Genomic DNA, 22,141 nt, shown 5'->3' with positions numbered 1-22,141 from the left:
ATCAGATTCTTGTGCACTATGTTTGTTACAACATTGTTCAAATGGGGCGTCTATAAGCATTTCTAATATGATCTACACAACTTTAAACATGCCATCTATTTGGGTGCTTATAGTAGTAAGACTGTCTTTTTTTGACGCCAGATACTCTCCTTCTAGCTGGTAGCATATCATGTGATGGTGATTTTCAATCCTTCCTAAAACATGGGATGGGGACAGTTATTGCTATGAAACCAAAGCTACTTTTTATTAATAAAGTTTTCTTTAAACAACCTGATTTATTAAGTATCTATACCACAGAAGAGACTCGATAATATTCTAGAGCTTATAATAATGCAAAACTTCCTACTAAAACACTGTTTATATGGGAACTCGATTTATACCATAAAGTTTATCACATTTCCAACTTAATTGTTCATCTCACATGTCCAAATGCATATTTGAACTGCCCACAACCGTCCCAAGAGGTCAAGACTAGGTCTTGAAATGCCCAAGACATCATCCCTGATCTAGATTGAATGAAGATCCTCTGTCCCAGTTTGTGTCACAATTGGCATATCAAACCAATTAAAATACATCATTAAATTAAATAGAAAAATCATGGATGAAAAATTATATTACTTAGTGTAATTTGATTGGATGGAGACAAGAGGGACAAATGATCTAGATTCGATCTAGATCGGCCAATAAGGCCTAGGACTCAAACATGCAAGGTGTTAGGACCTAGATAGATGCTTGGAACACATTTTAAATGTTAATCTTCTATGTTTTGATGATTCAGTCAAGTAGAATGAAATCTTTAAACTGGTGAATCATTGTTTCTGAAATCTTTTATGTCATCAAGATAATGATAGGAGTCCTTTTCCAAGAGTTATCTCACCCTTTTGCCTAAATAGGAATACTAATTATTAATTGAATGAAAATTGATTATAACTAATTATTAATATACTTGACTATTATGCTTCATGTTATGAGTATTCACTTAAGGTTTCATCATCGGTAAATAAGAACACTAATTATTAATTGATTGGTAAATAAGAACATTAATTATTATGATTGTATACTCTCTTTTTTGGGTAAATGGGAAAAATAAGGACAAAAGAAAATTAGCTAGCCTTAACAAAAGGGTAACGCCTGGGGAGGATGAATCAATCTCCCATAAGTTAAGCTATCAACAACAACATCTAAATTATCATATTCACAAATAACATAAGAAACCCATGTTGTCTCATCAAAGTTAAACCTTCGATAACACCAAGAAACTCAACTAGGAATATGTCTCTAACTCATTTAATACTACTAAACTCAACCATTTACCGCTATGATTTTGAATGAGGCCCCACAACCAATCCTGGAAGTCACACAGTCATGCAACTTCCAAAAACATTAATCAATAACTATACAAGAAAATAAAGTTCAATGCCACATATCAAGCTCTCAGCAAAATAATTCCCTCCTAAAAGGCTTCACTTCCTAATATACACTATATCACACATGATCAAAGTCAACTTATACTAATTTGACATTTCATATCCTCTGCTTAATTAGTTAATTAATGAATAATAATAACACCATTATATATGACTTTTCCGTAAATTGATACAATCAATAATAGCCTATCATCGTTTTAAAATATGCACAATTACCTATAATGCATGAAACCAACAATTGTTTAAGAAATATATGTTTTTATCCAAATGAATGCATAAGAAATATGTATTCTTAATCATACGGCAAAAAAATACTGTCCTATGCATTATTATTATTAGTGATGAATAAAGAAAACTAATGTTATCTGAAAAATTTATATCACACATTAAGTAAATCATGTCTATTTTTTTAGAAAGCAAGCAAATTCATGAATATAAAAAAATGAAAATTCTTTGCTGTTCACAATAACAAAATATAACTAACGAATGACATGTAATTACAATTATGATACCAAATTCGGTTTTTATAACCACAAGACAACAACACACTTAACTAGAAACAAAATATTTGATATAGTATATTAATAACAAGATGAATACAATTGAATGAATCTATAGTGAAAATGAAAATAGTCATGTCAAACATAGCAAAACATAGCAGCAAAGTTATATACAATATTGGACAAGTAATAATTTCCGATGCTGCAACTTTGATGGCTGCAAGAACAAGGAGCTGAGAAATGTGAAGAGGGACCATTAGGTCGCTGAGATGTTAATTAGGATAAATGAATGGTCTCATCTTGGTAATTTTAAAAATATATTTTTGTTGGAAATATCATGCATGCATATACCGTTTGGGAATTCTAGATGAATTAAATACTGGCCAATGCTGCTTCGTTTACCTTAGCCACATTCCTTCAATTGCCCGTAGGATTTTGTTTATATAGCATGTAAGAGTCAAGAAAAAAGTACACTTCTAAGATAATTTAGGCAACTGAGTAAGAGTGCTAATCATTCTTTCTACTGCTACTGGTACGTTAACAACCATGAACTATGTCATGCAAAAAACAGAGTCTTACCTTTGCCTTATGTCCTTCTATGTTATAATGTGAACATATAATTTATATGACTCTTCCTTTTAAATGATCCTCCATTCATTTTATCCATTTATATGAGTCTTCCTTTTTTGCTTTCGCAGCTTAAATAATTATGGAATCATACTTTAAGAGGGGCTTGGCTTCTTCTGTGAAAATGGTGAAAACCAGTAATGACAAAAAGGAAAACGTTGAAGGTAGAGGATTGGTGGACATTGTGTTCTCTTGGTCTATAACAGATATTCTCAATGAACATCTCTACCAAAATCAGGTTCACCCTTTACTACTCTTTTTTCATTTTTAGCTTTCCAAAATTTATTACACTATGATATTATTTAATTCACTAGTTCTTATTTTATGTAGAGTTTAAAATCTATGTACCGTAAGTAAAAAGTTTTTTATACTATCTGTATATCATCCACCATTAATTTATATTATTTTTGTATTAGAATCAATGGTAGTTAACATATGAATGATTAATGATTGACTGACAGTGTAAAAAATATCAGTGTATACATATTAAATTATTTTATTTATTATTATTTTGATGAAGTCACGAGTCTAGTTATTGCCACATACAGCGACAACGTACATGAACTATTCATATAGTTAGATTTACATATTCAGTTATGCAATAAATGTCAAACAGATAATTGAGATTGAAGAGATATATATATATATATAATATATCTAATGATAAACTAAATGAAAATCATTTAATACACCATTTATGCATACATGCGTAGCTTATGGAGTGTGTTTGTTTACATAACAGGTGATGAAGATTCCAGATGAATTTCCATCGATATCTATTTATATGACATCATTCATTTTACCACTGATTGAGGAAACACACGCAGAGTTGTTATCAAATATGAATACTTTGTCCAAGGCACCGATTTGCCAGATCAGAAGTGTCAAAACTACAAAGTGGTTTCAACTTCCTAAAGACTTTTTTTATGAACTTGATATCTTTGAAAAGAAAGGAAGTCATAAGGATAGACTATATATTCCTACAGTTGGAGATCTCATTGCAATAACTCATACCAGACCTAAATGCGTTGATGACCTCAACGGATCTAATTATGTAATTACATATGTTTACAAAAGAAAAGGAAATCGGAGTAATAATTCTGTCACGGTTTTATCATCTAAACCCATCTTGTCTCATGGTAAAAAGTTTAGTACAATTTTTGCTATTCATCTCACTAATTTGACTACAAATATAAGAATTTGGAGATCCCTGAAAGGCGAGTTAGAAGGAACCAATATGAAGATCCTAGATAAAGTTCTTCAACTCCATTCTTCTGTAAGAATATTTAATTAGTGTATTTATTTCAACTTTTTCCATTACATCACACACACAAAAAGGTGGTGCCCTTGATTTATGTTTGTAGGATTTTTACGTAAACATTATTGCTTAGGTGAAATGATTGTAAAATTATTTTTTTAGAACAAACTCAATGTATTTCCCATTTTCCTCTTTTCTCTTTTTGCAGGATCTTGATACTTGTGATAAATGCAATTCTGACACATTATCCACGTTAGATAATGCAGTATCAAGTAGCTACCGTGAGTTGAATGAATCCCAAAAAGAAGCAGTTTTAAGGTGCATTAGCTTAGTGAAATGTCATCATCAGAACAATGTGAGTGTAATATGGGGACCTCCAGGCACTGGGAAGACTACTACTACTAGCTTGATGCTATATTCTCTTTTGAAATATAAGTGCAGAACACTTACATGTGCTCCAACTAATGTTGCTGTGGTGGAGTTAACTAAGCGGCTTTTGAAGCTTGTTAAAGAAGAGGCTTTCAGAAACTGCTATGGGCTTGGAGATGTTGTCTTATTTGGGAATTCAGGTAGAATGTTAGTTAGTGATGATCATAAAGACCTTAAGGATGTGTTTCTCGACCATCGTGTTCGCACACTTAGAAAATGTATGGGAGCATGGACGAATAACTTAAAGTCAATGACATCTTTTCTTAAGGACCCAAGAAAGTTCTATAAGATGTACTTGAAAACTTATATTCTCGGAAACGAAGCTGCAGCTATTAAAAGAAAGCAGGTAAAGGTTGATAGATCTCGAAACAATTTAAAACTTGAAAATGAGTCTGCAAAAAGCTTTTCACCTTGTACCTTTGAGCAGTTTGTGAGTAAGAGGTTCAGGAGGTTGCAACAGCAGCTAACTTCTTCTGTTATGAACATGTCTAAGCACCTACCAACTTCAATCATTTCCAAGAAAGATGTGATGAACATGTTCCAAGCAATTGATCTACTAAACTCCCTTAGAGCATTTTTGGTTACAGAAAATGAAGGAATAAATGAAGTCTTCTACAATTCTGAAGATAATGGTTGCTATTCAAAGTGGAGATCGGAAATTAAATTGTGTCTTAATGCACTTAAGTTGCTTCCTGTGAATTTTTCTGTCACGGGAACAATTAGAGAGTTCTGTTTGTCAAATGCATGCTTGGTATTTTGTACTGTCTCAAGCGCTGTCAAATTGCATGTGAAGGAAATGTCTCCAATAGAGATATTGGTTGTTGATGAAGCTGCTATGCTTAAGGAATGTGAATCAACTATTCCTTTACAGCTTCATGGTATTCGCCACACAATTCTCGTAGGAGATGAAAAGCAATTACCAGCTGTTGTTCAAAGCAAGGTTGTTATAACAAACTTAGTATATATGTTACAATTTCAAAGTACTCAAGTTTTATATATACTTGTTTTTGGAACTTAGGTTTTACATACTTTCACTAATGTTCTAAAGACTTCTTCTAATTTGTAATGAGTTGGTTTAACTTGATGCAGATTTGTGAGAAAGCTGAATTTGGGAGAAGTTTGTTTGAAAGATTAGTTAAATTAGGACATAAAAAGCACCTTCTTAATGTGCAACACAGAATGCATCCATCTATCAGTTTGTTTCCAAACATAGAATTTTATGGAAGTGAAATTGTAAATGCTAAGAGTGTGAAAGAGATAAGCTACAACAGAAGATTCCTTCCTGAGAGGATGTATGACTCATATTCTTTCATTGATGTACCAATGGGAAGAGAAGAATTTGGTGACAACCATAGCAGGAGGAACTTGGTTGAGGTTTCTATTGTTTATGAATTAGTCAAAAAACTCCATCAAGGTATGTAATAGTGTTTATTAAAAGAATTTTCAAAATACAAATAGTTTATGTCATTAACATTGTTTTTGTGTTTAATGTTTAATTGAAGAATGTGTTAGGAGAAAGATAAAAGTAAGAGTTGGGGTGATATCACCATATAAAGCTCAAGTTTGTGCGATTGAAGATAAAGTAAAGAAGGTTTCATTAAGTGAAGGTTTTGAAGTAAATGTTCGTTCAGTTGATGGATTCCAAGGTGGTGAGGAGGATATTATAATCATTTCAACTGTTAGATGCAATACCAATGGCTTCATTGGTTTTCTTTCTGATCCCCGAAGAGCGAATGTGGCATTGACACGTGCAAGGTCAGTGATATTATGTACTAACTCTATCATCAATTAACTAAAATACTAACACTTGCATTTTCACTATTGCTTTGTTTGTAGGCATTGCCTTTGGATATTGGGAAACGGAAAAACTTTACTTAATAGTGATTCTGTTTGGGAGAAATTGATCATTGATGCCAAAATGCGGGGTTGCTTCTATAACGTTCAAGAGGATATTTGTTTGCTGTCTAATTACTCAAGTGTGGACTTGTCACAATCATTTTCTTCACTCAAAATCTATGATATGTAAGCTAGTAAAATTTGTAAAAACATTTGATCATTGTCATTTTTGTTAATTAATCAGTCAAGGACCATGGACCCTAAGTATGAGCCAAGCAACAAATTTATAATATGATGCTTAGTATTCTGCTTAATTTTTAATGATTTCACTTCTATGCCTTTAAAGTTTCACCCATTTTTGTGTTATATATAGCCCTCCTTCTGACACCAAAACTCAAACAGTAATGCGTCTTGGGGGCGCTAGATCGAAATTATACAATGGAGAAAACTTAGATATTCATACAATCACAAGGAAATGTTTTTATATTTCCATTGTACCCAAAAAAAAGTCACAAGGAAATTGTTTTGTGGAAAATATTATCTTGACACCAAAACATAGACTTTAATATGGTGTCTAATGTATTTTTGGTAAATGTGTATAACTTTATATGTATATTCAAAGAAGTTAAGTAGTATATAAATAATAGACCAACTTACACCCGTATCTGGTGCGTGTTTGTGTTAACCCTCTCTCTAACAAAAGATCTTGGCTTATTGCTCATAGTCTTTTTTCTAATTTCATCCAACCTTTCCTTGCAATTGGTTTCATTAATATTATGGTAAACTTTAATCATTATGGTGAACTCTGCAACTTCACGCACCTCAAGTATCAATAAGGGTCCATATTTTGTGTTAGAAAGTGTAACGAGTAATTACCAATGCTGTGGCAAAAGAGGAACAAAAGGGAGTAGATCCTACTAGAGGGAATTTGTTGATGATTAGAAGGTTAGGTTAGTTGTCTTGTTATGTAGAAACAGAGCTTGTCCTCCATCATACTTTGACATGGACGTTTAGGTTAGATGTTTAGGGTAATTATTATCATCATTCTTATTCTTGTTTTCTAGGATTTAAGACAATCCAAATATGGTGACACACACATCTGGGTGGTATGATATTCTATACTACTTTATGATAGTCATCTTTTGCATGTTCCCATGATGTTGTACTACTGCTCCTTCTCATGGTTCTGCAGAAGATGACAGTTTAACCCAATAACTCTATAGTATTAGTAGGGGTTTGCTCCATGTCCAAAGTTTATAGTAATCTTCTTCAATTCCTCATCACTTTCCATGAGTAACAAACCGTGCAACAAGACTTAACTCCGTAAGAGTGCCAAACTTAGAGTTTGGTCTTCCATCATTATCGACCCCAGAAAGATTCAATTTCCTTGTGTTACAAACAAAAAAATATTTACAAGGAATTTGAGATGCTACTCATCATGAAAGTAATGGAGTTGGCAAATTATTTCCAGTTAAATATTAATGCTTGGCGATGAACTAAAGCGTGCAGTTATTGAATCTTCCGATGAGTAAGCTACAACTGTGACTGGACAAACTAATTACATGTCACTTTGTTTTTGTGTTGCATAGCTCACCTTCATGATTAAGCTCAAAATTAAATTTTTATCTTGAATAGCGGTCCACAAGTGCTTTAGCTTTATCTGGTGCAAAGAACCGAGCCTACACAGAATAATTAAACAAGTTTTAGAATCATTAATCTATCATATAGGCACATGTGCGGATACTTGTTATTTAACTTACTTGTATGAACATTCTCTCTGCATCTCCAATGTTTTTGTTTTCTTTTAGGATGATTCCCTGCAAAAATACCAGGTAAATTTTAATATTTGAATGCCATTGATGAGTTATTGTGTTTCCCATAAAGGATAGAAATTAGAGACCTTAGCTAAATAACCACGAAAATCATCAGGATGAGTAGATATGAGCTGGTCATAAACAGCTACAGCATCACTGACATGACCCCAATCTGAGTATGCTTTTCCAAGAAGTAATTCAACCTAAAAGATAAAATATCAAGGACATGTGTAGCTTTTTTAGTGAAATAAATTGACTTCAATCCTGCTTAGTGTTGCATTCCTTTTGCTTTTTTGGTTTAGTTGTATTGTTTATAGTGTTAAAATTATTATTTACTCATCCATGTGTTTCTAAAAGTAAGAATTTACTTGGATTGGATCCAGCTTCTGTGAGTCTGTTGGGCTGCTATCATGTTCTTTGCTCAGGATTTCAGAACTTAAACGTTCCCGACAAGCTAAAAGAAATTGAACTGCCTGTTGAAGAAAGAATGGAAATAAAATGTTAACAAATTCATCATCTACAGAGGTAGTTCAAAAGATAACCCAAAATTTCTATAAAATACATGCTCTGTATACCAGAATGATGGTCGTGTAATGAAATAGGAGCATCATAGACAAAATAAGTAACCAATTATGCACAATTTTTCCTTTGCTATTTTCTTTAGGATGGGCATACCGGGGAGGGAAAAAGTACTATTCTCTACTTTTAGCAAAAGTAAGCAAAACTTTTCATCTTGAAAAAAATTGTAGTTACATGACTTACATTCCATTATCTCAATGGCAATATGACATACTAGAGGAATTCTTCATTTCTTTTAAGCATGACCAATAGACCAAAGACATAGCTTTCTAATGTAATGAACTATATACAACCAGATTACTGATCTAACAGATAAGAGAACAAAACTAATGTGAAAGTAATCAATCCATGTTTTCATCTTGTCTACTGAGAGTTTCAATTACAGAATTCATTATTATCTATGAAAAAACACTAAGCATCCCATACCTCAATATAGAAAAGAACAGTTATTTACAGAGACAAGTACAAATGTAACGACCAAGCAAAAAAATAGACTTAATTTGCACAGCACGTGAATACTAAAAATCCATTGTCATGATGGCAAACCTCGTCTGGCTTTTTGGCAGCAAGCAATGAATTGGTCAAGCCACGCACAACTTCAAACTCAATATCTTTAGACACCTGTCAGGGATCAACCAAATATTTACGGATAATGCCAAAATTAATTACTAAGTTTGCTATAATTAATCACTAAAAAAATTGTATGTTCCCTCTTCAGCCATAATATTTCAATTTCTAGTTCAAGTGGGCATGGTTATAGTCATATAATAGTTGAAAGAAAATAAATTAGATCAAAATTTATCTCAAGTGCTAACCTATATAGTCAAATTCCCTGATTAGAGTTGTATCCTTACTACAAGTGAAAAGTGTATGAAGATGTAGAATTGACTGACCGTTGCTGAACTTTTATATGCTGCAACACTCCCTTCATAGTCCTTGAGTTCATAGTTTACTTCCCCGAGTAAACGAAAAACATCAGCATCATTTGGTTTTTCCTTAGAACAAAATTGAAAAAAAGTTTGAAAGACCAAAGAACATGATTATGCAACAAATGATAGGCAAGTTGGAGAAGATATCGACGGTGAAAACATTAATAATAACCTTTGTGAGATCTTGAAGTAGAGAAGCAGCTTTTGCATATTCCCCTAGTTGTGCCTGAGTTACTGCAGCCCCCTGAAAATGTTTTGAAATGTATCTATCTAAGAAGACAGAAATGAGCAAAAGAGAAGGTAGAACCATGACTTACTTCAAGAGCAGTTGGATCTGTTGGGGAGTTACTTAATGTTGCTTCAAATTCCTTTAGTCTACTCTGAAGAGTAGCTTTATCCTCCTCTGACAACTTGACCACAGCATTATCTTCATTAGGACTAACGCTGAAACATGAAACATGTCTCAATTTTAATGATGAATCAAAAGTAAATGAAGGGTATGCAATTGCATACCTTTGTGATGGAATAAAATCTCCTAAAGTAAAAACGAGACCGAAGAGGAGGACAGCTACACCAACTCCAATTTTGGTAGCAAAGCCAATTTCCTTGTTGTTGTTGTTGGTAGGAGAAGAGATGATGGGAGTATCATAGTCAATTGGTCCATATTGATTTTGCTGCTGCTGCTGTGATTTCTTTTGTTCAAGTGCAGACCTGAGTATATATAGGATTGAGTGAAGAAAGGGATAACAGAAGATAAAGAATGTATGAAAAGAGGAGTAGTTGCCTAGTAACAGCTTCAAGGCGTTGGTCAAAGTCAAGATCAAGAAGGAGAGGTTGAGTTGTAGATCCCTTGCTCCTCTGAAATCAAATGAATCAATAATCATATAAGTAGCTTACTTATGTATATAGATTATTAGTTACTTATTATTATTACCTTCTTAATAGGAATAGGAATGTTGTTGTTGTTATTGCTGTTGTTGGTGTTGTTGTTATCTCCAAAACCGCGTCGCCTTGTTGTTGAGTCGGAGGATGAAAAGCAATGTATTTTAAAGATAGACAGACCACTGATGCTGCTTCTCATATTCATCATCATCATTCTTCTACTTCTACTTCTACTTCTACTTGTTCTACTCACTTTTCACTTTATTCAATAATAATATCATAATACCATCACACATAATAAACAGACCAACCCACTGCTCAATTGCTGATGATAAGGTTTCAACCTCCCTCCCTCCAACAAATCAAATTACACTCATTTCTATTTATTTTTATTCATTTCTACATTTATATAAACTAGCTTCCAAAGTGTCTTTGCCTTCGTATTTTTATCTTAATATTTAATTTTTATATATTTTATTTAGATATTTAAAAAGTTTTTTGTATTTAATGTACTTTGTTATAATTTTTTATATGTATTATAATATCCAATTTAAAGTGAGATAAAAGATTTTTTAGTATATTTTATCTTCTATATGATTTTTTTATAGAAATTAAAAAAATATTAAGAGAAAAATAGGAAATTAGTCCATGAAAATAATTAGATCATATTTTTCCTTTATATATTGTATAAATAATTCAATTGAAATAGGATTAAATTCAAAATATAATTCTACCAAAATTTCACCTATTATTATTTTAAATTTTGAACAATTAAAACACCAACACCCTTCTTCTTATCACTATTGTCCACTTAAAATGAAAAACTCAAACTCCACATTAAATACAATAACTCTTTTAATATACCATAGATATTTGCAAATTAAAATCTTACATCTATTTATTAGGGAAAAGATGCACAATTTCTTGTATCCCTTATTTCTCATTTCCCCTAAAAATAGGTATCAGGTTTCGATAAGAATGAGATAAAAAATGAATTTAGAAATTACTCACATAACCATTCATTTATAATATAAGTTATGTAAAAGTATTTTGTGCACATTGGTTTATGGTTTTCAAAATGGTGATTCTAAGTAAAAGTTAGAATAAATTACATTGACATCCCCTGAGTTTTAGTGAAATTACACAAACTATCCCACACTTTTCTACACCTACACAAACCTCCCCTATTTTTAAGTTTCATTACATTGACCACCTCCGCATAAGAAATAAGTGTAATTTTTTAAACAAAAAATGTGATAAATGCAATTAAGTTAAACAAAACATGATATATTGTGGAGACACGTCCAAATAATATATGAGTATTTCTTTAGAATTGTTGATGCATTTTGTAACAAAAAATAATAAAGATACATTGATTTGTATATTATTTAGACTTGTCTACACAATATATCATGTTTTGTTTAACTTAATTGCATTTATCAGATTTTTTGTTTAAAAAATTACACTTATTTTTTATGCAGGGGTGGTCAATGTAACGAAAGTTAAAAAAGATGGGAGGTTTGTGTAGGTATAAAAAAGTGAGGGATTATTTATATAATTTCACTAAAACTCAGGGAGTATCAATTTACTTTACTCTAAAAGTTATTAAACTATGACAAAGACAACCATATGTACACAATTTGATATCATATTCAATGTTTAATTTTCGAAGAACTATTATGGTGGCATATTTTTTCAAATCACGAATTTGGTGACAAATGTAATATTTGAAGTATTAATTTGATGACAAATTTATTTAGAGGAATAAGTCAGTGACACTATAATTTTTGGAGGAGATTATTATCTCTTTATATACCAAACCTTTTGGACCAACCATGGGACTCCATCTGTTTTGACGTGATGTTTCAATAATTTTGACAATAGTGAATGTAGTTGGATCTATTAGGTGTCATAGTTTTTGACCTTTAGTCTTATACAAAGAATGTAGATGGATCTTATGTTACTAAAACAACATTACATTGATATATGTGACCTTTCTATTAATGAAATATAAAAAATGATTAAAAGATATAAACAAATTTACCTTAACTTATAGTAGAATTTTTATATGTGCATAATTAATGACTTTAGAAAGAATTAAGAAAAGTCTGAAATGGATTCAAAGAACTGAAGAAACTCGACTCTCTACATATGTATAAACTAATATGTGCATGTTATATCAGATTCTTTGTCATAACAACATTACTATTGTACAGAACTCTCTTTTTAGGCTCGTTTGAGAGATAAAATTACGGTGAAGGACAACTAAATCCAGTGCAGGCGGGGTTATTCAGAGTTGGCCCTGTATGTATTTACATCAAAATAAACAACTTTTAGTCTTAATAAATCCTTATTGAGAGTATCCTGCCTTAATGTTGCATATTCAATGTTTATTTAATACCTTGTGCTGAAGGACTTATTGAGCTTTCTGAATGGTCTAACATCACATCCTGCAATATCATCTCAACATATAAAGTACCATGCATAATAATCAAGGTTTATGATGACCATCATAGAAGATCCATAATAATCAAGGTTTATTATCCCAACCTGTTATAGAATAGAAGCTTGACTTGCATTAGGAGAAGATTCACTACTGCTATCTTCTTCACCAAAAAATGTTGTTGTTGGACTCATGATATCTTCAGCAAAATCTCTGAGTCTTTGGAGCTCTGGCAAGACTTGTTTACCGAGGTCTGGTCTATCTTTTCGTCTGAGTTCTACACATTTAACTGCCATCTTTGCAAGACATAATGTTTCTTGAAGAGGCCACTCATGAACAGATTTGTCAAGCATTTCAACAAATGTGTCATTCTCAATAGACTCTCCAACTTGGTAAGCCAAACCCATTGGTGTCTTACCTGTCAATAATTGAAGAAGTATGATCCCTAGAGAATATACATCAGATTTAACACCAATTGTTCCTGTTTGTTGATACTCTGGATCAATATAACAAAAAGTTCCAGCTGCTGAAGTCATGTGACATTGTGTTACATTTTCAGCTACAACAGGGAGAATCCTTGCCAATCCAACATCACTAATCTTACTTACATAATTGTGGTCTAGTAGTATATTGCTTGGTTTCAGATCACGATGTACTAATGGTTCAGGCTTTGTTTCATGTAGGAAGAGTAATCCCGTGGCTATCTCTGCAGCAATATGAAACCTGACCTGCCAAGACATCAGATTCTCGTCCTTCTTTCGAAACATACAATCTTCTAAACTTCCATTTTCCATATACTCATAAATTAGTATGTTATGATCTGGACAGGCTCCTAGAAGAAGCACCATGTTAGGATGGCGCATGCAGCTCAGTATGTCAACCTGCATTCATATTAATTATGTTATACAATTTTCAGCCATTAATTATAGAAAGAGCTAACAATATATATATATGTAAGTAATAGTCCTATATATATATGAGTGTTAATGTTTCTCTCTTGGAAATAAGATAATTTGAAGAGAGAAAAAAAGACTGTAAGACTTAACACAACAATGTACATTTACTTACGCAAACAATTCTAATGTTCTGTGATGACATAAAAACACAAGACTCATTTCCACTCATTGCTCACCTCTTTCTGAAACTGTGACTTCCCTTGAGTAGAATCTGGACGAAGAACCTTTACAGCTGCTGGAATGTGATCAAGGTAACATTTATAGACTGGGCCATAGCCCCCTTCCCCTATTTTTCGAGATTCAGAAAAGAAGTCTGTGGCTATTTCAATCTCCTCAATTGTGTATCTCTTATATCTTTCATCAGCTTGGACTACATTATTCAATAGTTTCCTCATTTCCTCAGCTTCTTTAAGAGCTTCCATTTCTGAAACTTTCGTGTCTGCATCAATTTTTTCCAAGGTAGTTTTACTTATTGCTTTCTCTTTCTCTATGGTTGCAAGGGATACTTGTTGGGACAATCGTGTCTCATCTATTTTTTGTTCTGCCTCGGTTCTCTGGTGGTTAAGTTCCATTAACTGTAGCAAACATGGATTAGGACCAACTAAAGTCTCAATAACAATGACATTTGTATATGTAAGGCTGATATCTAGATATATTGTGATTTTACCTTTTGTCCGGCTGTTAGTGCTTCTTTGCGTGCGGCACCATACATTTCAATCATTTGCTTTAACTCAAGCCCAGACCTCCTCATACCAACTTCTTCATCCTAAATGTTTTATTTGGGCTCAGAATATTTGATACAATATATATAAAGATATTCCATAATTTTTGTATTTAAAGAAAGTGCTGACCATGTTCTTATTTGAATATGAAGATGATATTCTTTTGCTTTCCTTAGAAAATGAAAGATCTGGTGAGTTATGGTCATTGAACATGAAGCCGGTACCCAAGCTATGATCTGAAGTGGTTGAAATTCGTGAATTACGGCCTGAATCAATGTAGTTAGAGTAAACAGATGATGAACGTCCACTGCTAGTGCTAGGCTTGTCAGAGCTTATAAATGATATATCTGTCTCAGATTCTGAGTAATCCATGCATGACCTTCCACTCAACCCTATTCTTTTTCCAACCCTGCTTTATTAAATGATATGAAGTTTGATTGATACTTATTACAGATTTATATGACCCTTTTGAGAAAAATATAATATATTGTACTATACTATTTTACTTAATGATTCTACATGCATGCATGGAGCTATATATTTGATCAAAATTATTACTTACTTAATGGATTCATCCTGCCAACTGTGAGGCTTGAAGGATGTCCTATGATGATCTGCAACATACATTTGGTCAAAATATATACAACAACAACATCGTTTCATAACATATTTATATTTCCTAGAAACAAATTTACCTCTGAACCCCACAGACATACGTCTAGATGAGGTTATCTTAGGATGATTGCTCTCATTATTTAGATTCTGTACATGTTTCAGCAGTGGGGAGGAATGTGGTGCTGCACGAGAAGCACTTCGGACTGAAGATATCTTCCCCTTTGATATTATATACACTGTACAAAAATCTGGTGCCCCTTTTGCTATGCTGCTTGGTTTACTTGATGACTTGAATCTGCATAACAAATAACGTGCAAGGTTAGAATGTTTATTTAGCCCGAGACAAACTAGATTTATCCCATATTATTATTATTATTATTATTATAAATATAATATCTATGTATTGTAATAATTTATACATACTCATTATATTATTTGTATTACTTATATTTTGTCCGTGAAGTTACTTCTTAAGTTGTGAGACAAATAGTGTAAGTTGTGAGAGAAATATGGAGTGTGTGGTCTTAAACCCCCACCAGGTGCTCCACCGCCATTTTCACTCCATGTAAGGCATACCATGAGCCTCTCTTAACCCAGAAAGAAAATTTCTTATACTTCTAAAGGTCGTAATTATCTCATAATTCCCATCAAATAATCACATTGAATCTCTAACTTGTACAACTTTTGTCTGGAATCTGCAATCTTGTGTTTTTGTTTTGATGTTTTTTATTCACTTTGAAGCTTGCATCTTTAGTTGAATAAGGACACATTTTATACAAATAATGCTTGTTACTATATAGTGATATTAGAAGTATTTTCCAAATAGTTATGAAATTCTAATTGTGGTGAATTTGGTAATAGATGGAACAATAGTTAAGGAGTTAATTAAATCATATTGGTACTTTATAGAAGAGACATTTTTTATTACCATATTATTTCTATTTTATTAATTTTGGAAAGTTATGTTGCAAGAAAGATTATATGAAATGAGAGACTATTTGGAAAATCATATTACATGAAAGATCATGTGAAATAACATGATTATTGGAAAAGTCATATTGCATGAAAGAAGGTGTTTGAGGAAACTACCTCATCAAACCTTATAAATTAAATTAAGGATGTAGTCCAACAACATACAGATCTTATAAACTAAAAGTATGTTGTTTCCATAATAATCCGAATGAGTCAAGAGGGAGATATCAACAATTTGCATATTTTATTTATTTAAAGGAAGACTCTTTCAATCCTTTTCTCGTCCATGGGGAAAAAATATGAAGTTGTAGATATTGGTGAACATATTTATATTTATGATAGTTTATATACATGCATATAAGCAATAATGAAAGTTAAGAGGACCTTGTTTACCTAATAAAGCCATGCCTTGAGGCTGCACCAAGCACCAAGTTCTCAATTGCAGCGTAAGAGACATATTCTGTTATTCCTTTCACAACGTCAGTGTCTTCAAGTAAGACATCAAGGCATTGAATCTAATAGATATTTAAACTAATAGTGTATAAGCAGTGTGAAAACAAAATATAATAAGTTGATATATCTATAATAGTTGTGAAACATACATCTTTGCGTGTACAATAGCAATGAAAGGTATGAAAGAGTTCCTTTGTAATACTGACAAGTTGGTCTCTGTGTGGAGATACATCTGGACTATTGGTGTTACATATTATGCCTTCACTGCATGCTATGATTAGTTTTTGTTCAATAATTAAGATAAAGTAATTATATTTTTGATTTTTGAAGCAATCCAAAAGAGAAAAAGAGAGATATATGCATACAGGAAACGTGTGGGGACTTGGTGTGCAAAACATGGATTAGGAGAAGGGTTTGTCCTCTGGTAAGGAGACTATCAGCAGCCCATTTGAGAGCATGTCTGCTCCCTTTGTTATCCTTATCTACTGCAACTGCTACCAATCCATTTCCATTTCCATTTCCATTTCCTTTTCTAATTACTGATGCCTTTGTATTTTGACGCCACATTTCATCACCCTTTAATACCCATCTGCTTTCAACTTCTTATTTCTTTATCATGTAACAAATTCTTCTTTCTAGCCTTTTCTTGCTATTCGACATGTTAAATTCACTACTTTCTTTGCCTTTAACTAATAATAAATTAAGTATGAGGCTATTACTTCTTAACCAATGTAAAAAAAACAATTTATAGAAATCTATCCCCAATTTGTGCTTAATCAACCAAACTTGTCCACTCCTCCTATTAAAGGGTTACAGAAATCAAAGTTCTAATAACATGACACTTTATATGCTACCAATCATTTATTTACACTCGCATGATTACTAGAATTTAAACATTAAAATAACTACATCATAATAATTATTTTTACTTTATTAAAAAGAGTTTTTTCTACTTTTTTGTGTGTTTTTTTTTACTTTTAATTAAGCTTTTAGTCCGAGAAAAGTTATGCATTTCTTTTCCCTACAAATTTATTTTTTGGTTTCAGTCCTTAATTTTTTTTTTAGAAAATTTGATTTTAATGTGACTCTCACTTAATTTGAGCTTTGTTTAAGGTCTTCTAGCATATTGTATCTCAAGGAACATTTTGACCTTTCTTTGTCCAAGAACAACCTCAATTGTATAATCATTAGTATCAATTCAGATTCAATTCTTAAATTGAGTGTTATATTTATAGGAGCTTAAATAAGAGTTTTTGTAACAGATAAAAGACTTTAACATAGGAATCATCAAAGTTAAAAATGATAATCCTTATTAAACATATTGATCAAGGTTTTGACAATTTATTCGTAGAGTCCAACATCCTCATAATCGATTCATTTAAAATTGTGCTCTTTTACTTTAATTATGTTTTATAATTGTTATTATTTTTTTAAAAATTTTGAATGCATAAAATAACACACATTATTATAGGAAACACATGCAATTTTTCCATATTTCCTATTATATTTTTGCAAATTTTAAATATTTTATGAATTTCTGGGTACTTACAGATCCTTTGGATACTCACAGACCTATGGGTAGTAGCTAACCTAATGTGTACCTAAATGGATCTGGGTCACAAAATGACAGAACATGTGAGTATGGGTAGTGCATTACAAAGACTCATCCAAGCTCATTGTCATGTTTAATCTTGTGATCCAAGATAATGCCTTATGTTATGATAAAGTGATATTTATCCTAGTTTAGCATCGGGTTGGTCTCCACACGCTGCTTTAGTAGGGTGTCCAAATCCCTAAGCATGGATGAAAGGAGATCCAAAGACTGAGAAATCATTCATGAAGACCTCTAAAGAATGCTCTACTAAGTTTGAAAAGGTAGATAACATGCATCTTTAGAGCATTGTTGGAACATTCATAGTCCAAATGGCACTTGTCTATAAGCATATGCACCAAAGTGACTAGTGAATATTGTCTTTTCCTAATCCTTGAATCCTATAGTCAATGGACATCTACCAACTCATAACTATTTGGGTCGAAATCAATTAATTTTTTCATTGGAGACTACAATCATTTCTTTCTTCTTGGCCACTACTTGAATAAGACTCACCCATTCACTATTTGAAATCGGTAAATCATGCTAGCATGCGACAACTTCACAACTTCTAATTTAACAAACTCCTCCATAGTTGGATTTAATCTTCTTCGAGATTGAGCCACGAGTTTAAAGCCTTTTCTCATCATGATTTTCTGCATCAATAAGCAGGAGGTCCATAATATAGCTCAACAATAGGCTTTCAAAATCTCAATGGGCATTTTCTCCTCTAGTTCTAATAAAAAGCTACTGATGATCATTGTTTATCCCAATTCACCTTCCAAAAACGCAAACTTTAATGTGGAGGTAAAAGCTTCAATTCCAACTTATGTTCAATCCTCTTTTGTTTTGCTCCTTCGTCCATGCTCTTCATTATCACTTTTGTGGAGAAATCTTCTTTGCACGAGTCAAGGTCCATTAAGTACATTTCTCATTAAATTTTGCTTGAGAATTGATAAAGACTCTCTTCAAGACAATATGAGATTTTTTCCTCCTCGACCTTAGAACAAACCTCCTCAATTGTATCAATTTCAAAGTGTTGCCTGACCCATTGACTAGATATTGTACCACTTCAAATACATTAAAGTTTACTTAATCATCTTACACTTTGACCTTAAACTTCTCATCATCCATTTGAACACTCAATTTTTGTCCGGCCCAAATAAAGCCCAAAATGCTTAAATTTAAAATAATAGAACATTTTTTTTAATAAAAATAATTAAAATCATGTTATGGAGGAAATATAATGAATACTAATATTAAATTTATGTTGATAAGGTTCCTAAATCTAAGTGGTTGGGTTAATCGGAAATATAACAAAAGATAATATTAAATTTATGTTGATAAGGTTCCTATATTTAAATGATTGGGTTAAACTAAAATTCAAAACAACAAAAGTAATAAAAAGGAATTAAATTAAAACGGATCCTAAACGGATGTATAGTCATTTTCTTGAGAAAAAAATAGAAGAAAAATAATTTTTTATTATTATTATTTTGCTTTTCGAATTTTATAAATAAAAATCTTATTTTATTCGAATTTATACTAAATAGTATATGTGTCATATTATAGATATCTCTTTTAAATTCTAAATGAACAATAAAAAAATTTATTATTGTATTTTTCGTAAATATAATTTTGAAATAAATTAAGTATAACCAAATGCATTTTTATTTTTATTTTTGAAGCAATTCAGATATGTAAAAAAAAATAATAATAATAATACAATGAAAATATAAATCAATTGCAAAAGCTTTTTAAGAGATAAAAAAGTAATGATTTAAAAATAGTAAACCAAGTCAAAACTAACTTAATAAGGGCCTATTATCAGGGGTCATAGGTTAGTGGAGTTTTTATCTGTTAGGGTTAGATTAGGTTAAGTAAATTTATTATAAGTAGGGGTTAATGTTAATAGGTGAGGCCTCTAATTTTTTATCAAGTTGCAGCTTCCAAAAGAGATCTGTGAGAAAAAAAATTACTCTGCCAAAAAAAAAAAAGCAATCATAGCCACTGTGAGTGAGTTGTTTTTTGCTCAGCGTGATCCAGTGCAGCAACACCTACAGTAGCACCGTGCACACGCCGCTAGGTTCCATCTCAACTGTTGGATCAGCAGACTTTGTGCCATCGCGTTGACCCAAAAGCCACGGCCAATCAGAAGCGAAAACACACGTGGTTGCATCATAAGCGCCGCACAGAATCATCCACCGTGAAGAACACGGGATCTGCTACAGACGCGCGCACAATGGAACTCTGTGCACCTTCCTAAACCGTCATTCATCATGCGCCACGTGTCCAGGCGCAATAATCCTACCATCTCCTCCAATCAGCGTCTGACGCGTTTCACTCCTTATTCTAATCAGTAACACTAGATCCAGGCTCTCACATGGAAGAAATAAAATACATTCTTTGGCACAATTAGGTAATTTTTTTTGCTCTTTTTATACTTTGATCTTATGTTTGATTTAAACATTAAAATGTGGAAAACAAATTTTCATATTAACAATTCATTAACGATTTATTAATTATCATATAAAGTATAAAAAAAAGATATTAGATATAAAGATGTGAATATTTAAGGATAATGGTTAAGCATTATTTTTATTTTTATGATGAATTAACAATCTATTTTTTTATTTCTATTTGCTAATATCTGATTTTTTATTTCTTCTCCATAAATAATGTCGAGATTGAAAGTAATTTTAATGATTAGTTTTTTAAATATATGTGATTCACGAATTTTGATATATATTGATTGTATTTATCTCTTTTTATCCATTAATAAATGAAAAAAATTGTATAGAATATCTAAATTTATCTTAAAGTAGACCTTCCAAAAATCCTGTTTATATATTTTAGTGTAAATACTTTTTACATGTTTAATTAAATATATTTGGTGCACCATAAAAAAACCAACTCTACAATAATCATTTTAAAATTTACACTCAGCATATTCGTAAATTGCACTTGTACCTAAAATTTAGTAAACATAAAAAATGTAAAATAAATGACTTTAATGTATTCTTTGATTAAAATCAAGTTATATCTTAGTCATTTAATAATCCATAAGAATTTCAATTTTTTATAAAAACTTCAAACCATGTCTATATAAAAATTTATTTTTTCAAAAGGAATAAAAATAATTTTCAGATTTAATCAAAGATAGAGAGAAGGTTGCCCCGAAGATTTTTTTCTTCTCAGATCATCTTCGAAAGGTCGCGCTACGCCGCTTCTTTTCAATCGATTAAATCTCAAAATCAATTAAATTCCACTTTCTTAATAAATAACAAATGGTTAATTAGATAAAAAAAACTTGTTATTCATCATAAATAAATAAAATAGAAAAGAGGCCCGAGGAGGTTGTACTCAAGGCAAATGTCAAATTGCTAGAAGCCCGACTTCAAGAGTCTAGGGATCAGAAAGAGATGAAAGACATAACACTCGAAAAGTCTGGCAACATTGCTTCTGCACTCAAGGAAGAGATCAGGAGCCTGAAAAGAGACTATGCCGACATGTGCTCGAGGTCTGGTAAAGTCGCCCTAATGAGGCAGAACCGGGCAATGGAAGAGGAAATAATAGATCTGAAGGAGAGACTTGAAGCTAGGGGACAAGCCTTAAGGATTAAAACGGAGGCAGATAGGATAACTAGAGCAGAGTTGGAGCATGCCACGATCACTATTAGAGATTATTTGAAGGCCTTGGACCAGTCCCACACGAAGGATGATGACTATAAAAAGTCATTAGAGCAGATGCAAGAAGAAGCCCTCGCCCGGGAAGCCCAACTGATGGATCAATTGACGGAGTTGAAGGAATCATGCGAGTTTTTAAAGGAAAATCAAGAAATGTGGGAATACAATTGGCGGGATAGTTTCGAAGAATGCGAGAGGGAAAAGGGACAATGGAAAGAAAATTGCCACAATATCATTGAGGGATTTGGGAACTTCGCTGATGGTTGGTTGGTAACATTCGAAGAGGCCCAGCAGGAATTTCACATGTACCCGGACACAGAGATACGTCCAGCGATGAGGGCCCTTTTCGGTAGCTGCACTCGGGTTGCCAAGAAGCTCAGGTGTTGGAGGATGGAATGCAATGGTGGATTCTAGTTAGTCTA

The 22,141-nt window shown here is 32.2% G+C and overlaps 3 protein-coding genes across 7 annotated transcripts; 1 reads left to right on the top strand and 2 right to left on the bottom strand.

Annotated features, from left to right (window-relative positions):
• LOC109356608 lies at positions 2,654-6,297 on the top strand. Its single transcript, XM_019600016.1, has 6 exons — positions 2,654-2,792; positions 3,297-3,830; positions 4,021-5,181; positions 5,331-5,655; positions 5,744-5,996; positions 6,078-6,297. Exons 1-6 carry the CDS (start codon positions 2,679-2,681, stop codon positions 6,265-6,267), a joined length of 2,577 nt encoding a protein of 858 aa, XP_019455561.1. The 5' UTR covers positions 2,654-2,678; the 3' UTR covers positions 6,268-6,297.
• Positions 7,442-10,526, bottom strand: LOC109357276. Of its 3 annotated transcripts, none has more exons than XM_019601111.1 (11): positions 10,334-10,523; positions 10,184-10,257; positions 9,913-10,110; positions 9,717-9,837; positions 9,572-9,643; positions 9,364-9,465; positions 9,017-9,091; positions 8,260-8,364; positions 7,978-8,094; positions 7,838-7,894; positions 7,442-7,756 (listed from the first exon to the last, which is right to left on the bottom strand). In XM_019601111.1, exons 1-11 carry the CDS (start codon positions 10,493-10,495, stop codon positions 7,700-7,702), a joined length of 1,140 nt encoding a protein of 379 aa, XP_019456656.1. In that variant the 5' UTR covers positions 10,496-10,523; the 3' UTR covers positions 7,442-7,699. The 3 variants fall into 3 exon arrangements, with proteins under 3 accessions (XP_019456656.1, XP_019456655.1, XP_019456654.1); XM_019601110.1 differs by having other exon boundaries at positions 9,717-9,843; positions 10,334-10,521; XM_019601109.1 differs by having other exon boundaries at positions 9,717-10,110; positions 10,334-10,526.
• Positions 12,353-17,249, bottom strand: LOC109357274 (U-box domain-containing protein 35-like). 3 transcript variants are annotated; one of them, XR_002108843.1, is made up of 11 exons: positions 16,808-17,249; positions 16,592-16,713; positions 16,383-16,504; positions 15,098-15,312; positions 14,965-15,016; positions 14,532-14,811; positions 14,348-14,446; positions 13,857-14,255; positions 12,832-13,605; positions 12,683-12,731; positions 12,353-12,583 (listed from the first exon to the last, which is right to left on the bottom strand). XR_002108843.1 is itself a non-coding variant. In XM_019601107.1 (10 exons), the coding sequence occupies exons 1-9, from the start codon at positions 17,007-17,009 to the stop codon at positions 12,835-12,837; spliced, it is 2,262 nt and encodes a 753-aa protein (XP_019456652.1). In that variant the 5' UTR covers positions 17,010-17,249; the 3' UTR covers positions 12,353-12,731; positions 12,832-12,834. The 3 variants fall into 3 exon arrangements, 2 of the variants coding, with proteins under 2 accessions (XP_019456652.1, XP_019456653.1); XM_019601107.1 differs by having other exon boundaries at positions 12,353-12,731; XM_019601108.1 differs by lacking the exon at positions 16,808-17,249 and having other exon boundaries at positions 12,353-12,731; positions 16,588-16,693.

Source organism: Lupinus angustifolius, chromosome LG09 (assembly GCF_001865875.1).
Source record: "Lupinus angustifolius cultivar Tanjil chromosome LG09, LupAngTanjil_v1.0, whole genome shotgun sequence".
Lineage (NCBI taxonomy): Eukaryota > Viridiplantae > Streptophyta > Magnoliopsida > Fabales > Fabaceae > Lupinus > Lupinus angustifolius.
The sequence above is the reverse complement of the archived record's forward strand: the minus strand, read 5'-3'. Positions and strand labels throughout refer to the sequence as shown.

Bases quoted from the DNA above. Each gene is read 5' to 3' on its own strand.
- LOC109357274 (XM_019601107.1), bottom strand. From the start codon at position 17,009: ATGTGGCGTCAAAATACAAAGGCATCAGTAATTAGAAAAGGAAATGGA. The intron at 14,447-14,531 runs GTCAGCACTTTC...TAAAACATTTAG, and splicing joins CATATTCAAATAAGAACATG to GATGAAGAAGTTGGTATGAG. The intron at 13,606-13,856 runs GTGAGCAATGAG...ATATGAATGCAG, and splicing joins AGTCACAGTTTCAGAAAGAG to GTTGACATACTGAGCTGCAT.
- LOC109357276 (XM_019601109.1), bottom strand. From the start codon at position 10,495: ATGATGATGATGAATATGAGAAGCAGCATCAGTGGTCTGTCTATCTTT. The intron at 9,466-9,571 runs GTTATTATTAAT...TTTTGTTCTAAG, and splicing joins TACTTCAAGATCTCACAAAG to GAAAAACCAAATGATGCTGA. The intron at 8,365-9,016 runs GTTTGCCATCAT...TTTCTTCAACAG, and splicing joins CTGCCAAAAAGCCAGACGAG to GCAGTTCAATTTCTTTTAGC.
- LOC109356608 (XM_019600016.1), top strand. From the start codon at position 2,679: ATGGTGAAAACCAGTAATGACAAAAAGGAAAACGTTGAAGGTAGAGGA. The intron at 2,793-3,296 runs GTTCACCCTTTA...TTTACATAACAG, and splicing joins AACATCTCTACCAAAATCAG to GTGATGAAGATTCCAGATGA. The intron at 3,831-4,020 runs GTAAGAATATTT...CTCTTTTTGCAG, and splicing joins TTCTTCAACTCCATTCTTCT to GATCTTGATACTTGTGATAA.